Source organism: Megalobrama amblycephala, linkage group LG16, assembly GCF_018812025.1.
Source record: "Megalobrama amblycephala isolate DHTTF-2021 linkage group LG16, ASM1881202v1, whole genome shotgun sequence".
Classification (NCBI taxonomy): domain Eukaryota; kingdom Metazoa; phylum Chordata; class Actinopteri; order Cypriniformes; family Xenocyprididae; genus Megalobrama; species Megalobrama amblycephala.
In genome coordinates, this window is record NC_063059.1 from 5,729,633 (window position 1) to 5,733,159 (window position 3,527).

At 37.2% G+C, this 3,527-nt stretch overlaps 1 protein-coding gene across 1 annotated transcript; it reads right to left on the minus strand.

The window, feature by feature from the left end:
* Positions 1 to 1,902: 1,902 nt before the first annotated feature.
* On the minus strand, positions 1,903 to 2,995 carry LOC125249031 (olfactory receptor 1-like). The gene has a single exon (XM_048161213.1). The coding sequence runs from the start codon at positions 2,993 to 2,995 to the stop codon at positions 2,042 to 2,044; it is 954 nt and encodes a 317-aa protein (XP_048017170.1). The 3' UTR covers positions 1,903 to 2,041.
* Between the last annotated feature and the right edge of the window lie 532 nt (positions 2,996 to 3,527).

Here is a 3,527-nt window from a genome sequence, read left to right on the forward strand (position 1 = left end):
TTGTCTTATGAGCAACAGAAAGATTTACTTTTGATAGAAACACAGTCTAAGGAAAAAATCGAACAGAAAAAAATAGAAGCAATGTATGAAATTGAAAAGAGAAAATTAGAGCTTGAGTGCTATAAAGTCATTAGTCCTGCAGCTGTCAAGCTCAAATTGCCTCCCAACTTGCGGTGCATCCACCTGGTCTTCCACATCTCATGTATTAAGCCGGTTATTCATGCTCCCGCCCGCCCCACCCATTGTCCTGTTCTTGTCGAGGGTTCTCCTGTTTACAGGGTCAGGAAAACTGCTGGATGAGTGCCGCCAGGGGCGTGGTCATCAGTATCTAGTCGATTGGGAGGGTTACGGTCCCGAGGATTCCAGCCCGGGACGTCCTGGACCGCTCGCTCATTGATGACTTCCTTCACTCTCGCCAGTCCTCTTCCTCAGGAGCGCCAGGGGGTGCTCCTCGGGGGAGGGGTACTGTCATGAGCCAGGTTTGAGTGTTTCTTTGTTTTCTGGTCTTTTTCCCTTTCCTGCTCATCTTTGATTCGTTCCAGCTGTTCCGCATTGCCGCCCGCGTTCACGCTTTCGCGTCCGCACCTGTTCTGTGTCTGTGTTGATTGCTCTGCTTACTTCTCCCTGCTCTCTGTTCATGTCTGTGTTGGGTAATTGACTACTGTTTGTTTGGCGTGCGTCCGCAGCTGCTCTTTGCTCTTGTTATATCTCTCCTTGTGTGTGTTTTCAGTTTTGAGTCCTGTCCCAGTCCCCGTGCCAGCTCGGGTAGCTGAATTCGTGGTCTCATCCTTTCACCGGCCTTGGTGTTCACCTTCTGCCATCTGAGACATTCCAGATCGACCACTCTGCCACAGTTGTACTGGGACACCTTTCTGGAAACGAGCTGACACTTCTCCTCTTGATCTCCAGCTGCAGCATGCTGTTTATCGACGCCTGGCAGTCTGTTTATGTTCTGTTTCTGTTTGGGACTCTCAATAAATACTGTGAACATTCCCTTATGCCTCTGGGTCTTCTGCAGTCGCACAACATTATATACATTAGGAGTAAATAGATTGGGTCACAGAGAAAGGGGAAATGTCATTAATTAAGTGCTTTAAACCAACCTTTATTGGACATTAATTGCATTTGTATTACTTATTTCTTACTATACTAAATAGTGAGGTGTGCACTTATAAATATACAATTTGTACAGTATAAAATCAGTATAAAATCCATTTTCCCTATAGAAACTCCCTGTAAACCACATATGCCAACATGTACTGTATATGTATGTGTGTGCTTAATTAATTAAAACATGAATTAAACATTTTAAGGAACACTGAATATAAATGCAATTAATGTCCGATAAAGGTTGCACTTAATTAATGGCATTTTTCCATTTTCTGTGACCTAATCAAAAGTGAGAACTAGTTACGGTTAATATTGTTAACAAATCATATAAAACATCTAACTCTTCACATATGAGCTAATTAAACAATAATAATTTGGTTAATTACAGTGACAATAAATTAAAGAATATAGCCTATATGAACTATATTAATTAATTAATATAGTTAATTATTAATACATTACAATGTAGAGACTACAGTATATTAAATAATGTGTTACCCTCTGCCATGTTGTTGCTGTTGTTCATTGTTTTCATTAACTGTTATTAAAACATTATCTTTACCAAACCTGAGCTTTGGTATTCCTGTTAATCCTGATAGAAATTTTAACAATAAAATAATTCAAATTGCTTGTCTCAAATTGCTTGTCAAATATTTTGTCTTTTCAGTTTGTTTTGTCTTGGGGTCAGTAACTACGAACAAACACACTACATACACTTGAAATCAGATGGATTCATTCTTAAATAAATAAACAACGTTTCACTACTGTTAACCAACACACACGTCTAATGTGTCCACTCAACATGTTTATTTTCAGCTTGTACACTTTTATTTTCTACTTAATGGATCTAAAATTATTTATGAAATACATATAAATGTAATTTTAGGTAATTTAATTCACAGTGATTGAAGAACACAGACAATGATTACAGTCATTTTGAAACATTCCCTCTAATTGGTGCAGATCTGTTGTTAAGCACTTTTCGGATTAAGTCTTTGATTTTAGCTGTGTTTAAAACATAAATGATGGGATTTAGCATTGGTGGAAGAGCAACTGAAAGAGATCCGTTGATGATCCTGGCATTGACAGAAGGTGCAGCAATCATATTGCATAATATGGGAATAAAGAATGATCCAACTACCAAAAGGTGAGAAACGCAGGTCTTCAGTGCTTTAAAACGTCCTTCCCAAGTTGTAATTTTACATAAAGCAATAAAAATGCCCAGATATGACAGGACTATAATGAATGGTGGTGCTACAAGGAAAAAAGCGGTAATGATGATTGCTATAACATTATTAATGCTACTGTCATTGCATGGCATCCTCACCAATCTTCCATAGTCACAATACGAACTCTCTACCACATTGGATTTACAGAATGAAAGTCTGGTCATCAAAGATGTTGACAGTGTTACAAGAAAGGTGTTAAATGCCCATATTACTGAAAACAATATAGCCATGAACTTATTATTCACTATAGCATTATATCTTAGTGGCAAACAGATTGCAACGAAACGATCAAATGCCAGAACAACAAGAGTGTAAGTTTGCACAGTAATAAAGAAGTTCACAAAAAACATGTTTGCCAAACAATCATTATATGAGATGTACTGCGAGTCTGAAAAAAAAATCTTCATCATGTTAGGGATCAGTGCATTACTTTCACCAATATCTGCCAAGGCCAAGTTAAACACACCAATGTACATTGGACTGTGCAGGCTCCGGTGAAGAGCTATAACGAGAAGGACTATCGAGTTCCCAATTATAGAAATAAAATATATGATAAATAAGAATATATAGTAATAAGTGCTGTATGGTGTACCTGTAAGCCCAGTGATGAAAAAGTGTTCTGGATGAACAATCGAGATATTCTGGGATAAACTCATAGGCAGCTTAGCGTTGAAAATATAAATTACTATGAAGAAATAACCAAAATATGGACTTTACTAAACTGTCATCTCACACTTTTAATATCTATTTTCAAATGTTGAAAATATATCTTTATGTAAACTTTCTGCAAATATTTGAATCACAGACTTGTCTAAATAATCTTAAAGTTTTAGAGGCAGAGCAAACAATGACAGCGTCTGAACACTTGTGAGCTGCTTTGAATTAAATTAGTCTGTTATAAATGCTTGTCCTTATTCCCTCATGTCGCAAAGATCATTGGACATCTGCGTCATTGAATCTAAATATGTCTACTGATTCATCTCTTGAGAGCTTTCAGACAACACAGTGATGTAATACTTGTACTGTATATTGAAGTAAATTTTCTGGCCACAGCTTTAGTTTTGATAATCATTCTGTTCACTGGTCACAAAATTCCCCTTTGTGTTCTCATTAGTGCACATTATTTTAAGTTCAATATGTCTCTGAACTGCATTAGGAAAACTGGGTGCATTAGAAAACTGGGTGCAT

Excerpts from the sequence above, each read along its gene's own strand:
- LOC125249031 (XM_048161213.1), bottom strand. The coding sequence starts at position 2,995 with ATGAGTTTATCCCAGAATATCTCGATTGTTCATCCAGAACACTTTTTC.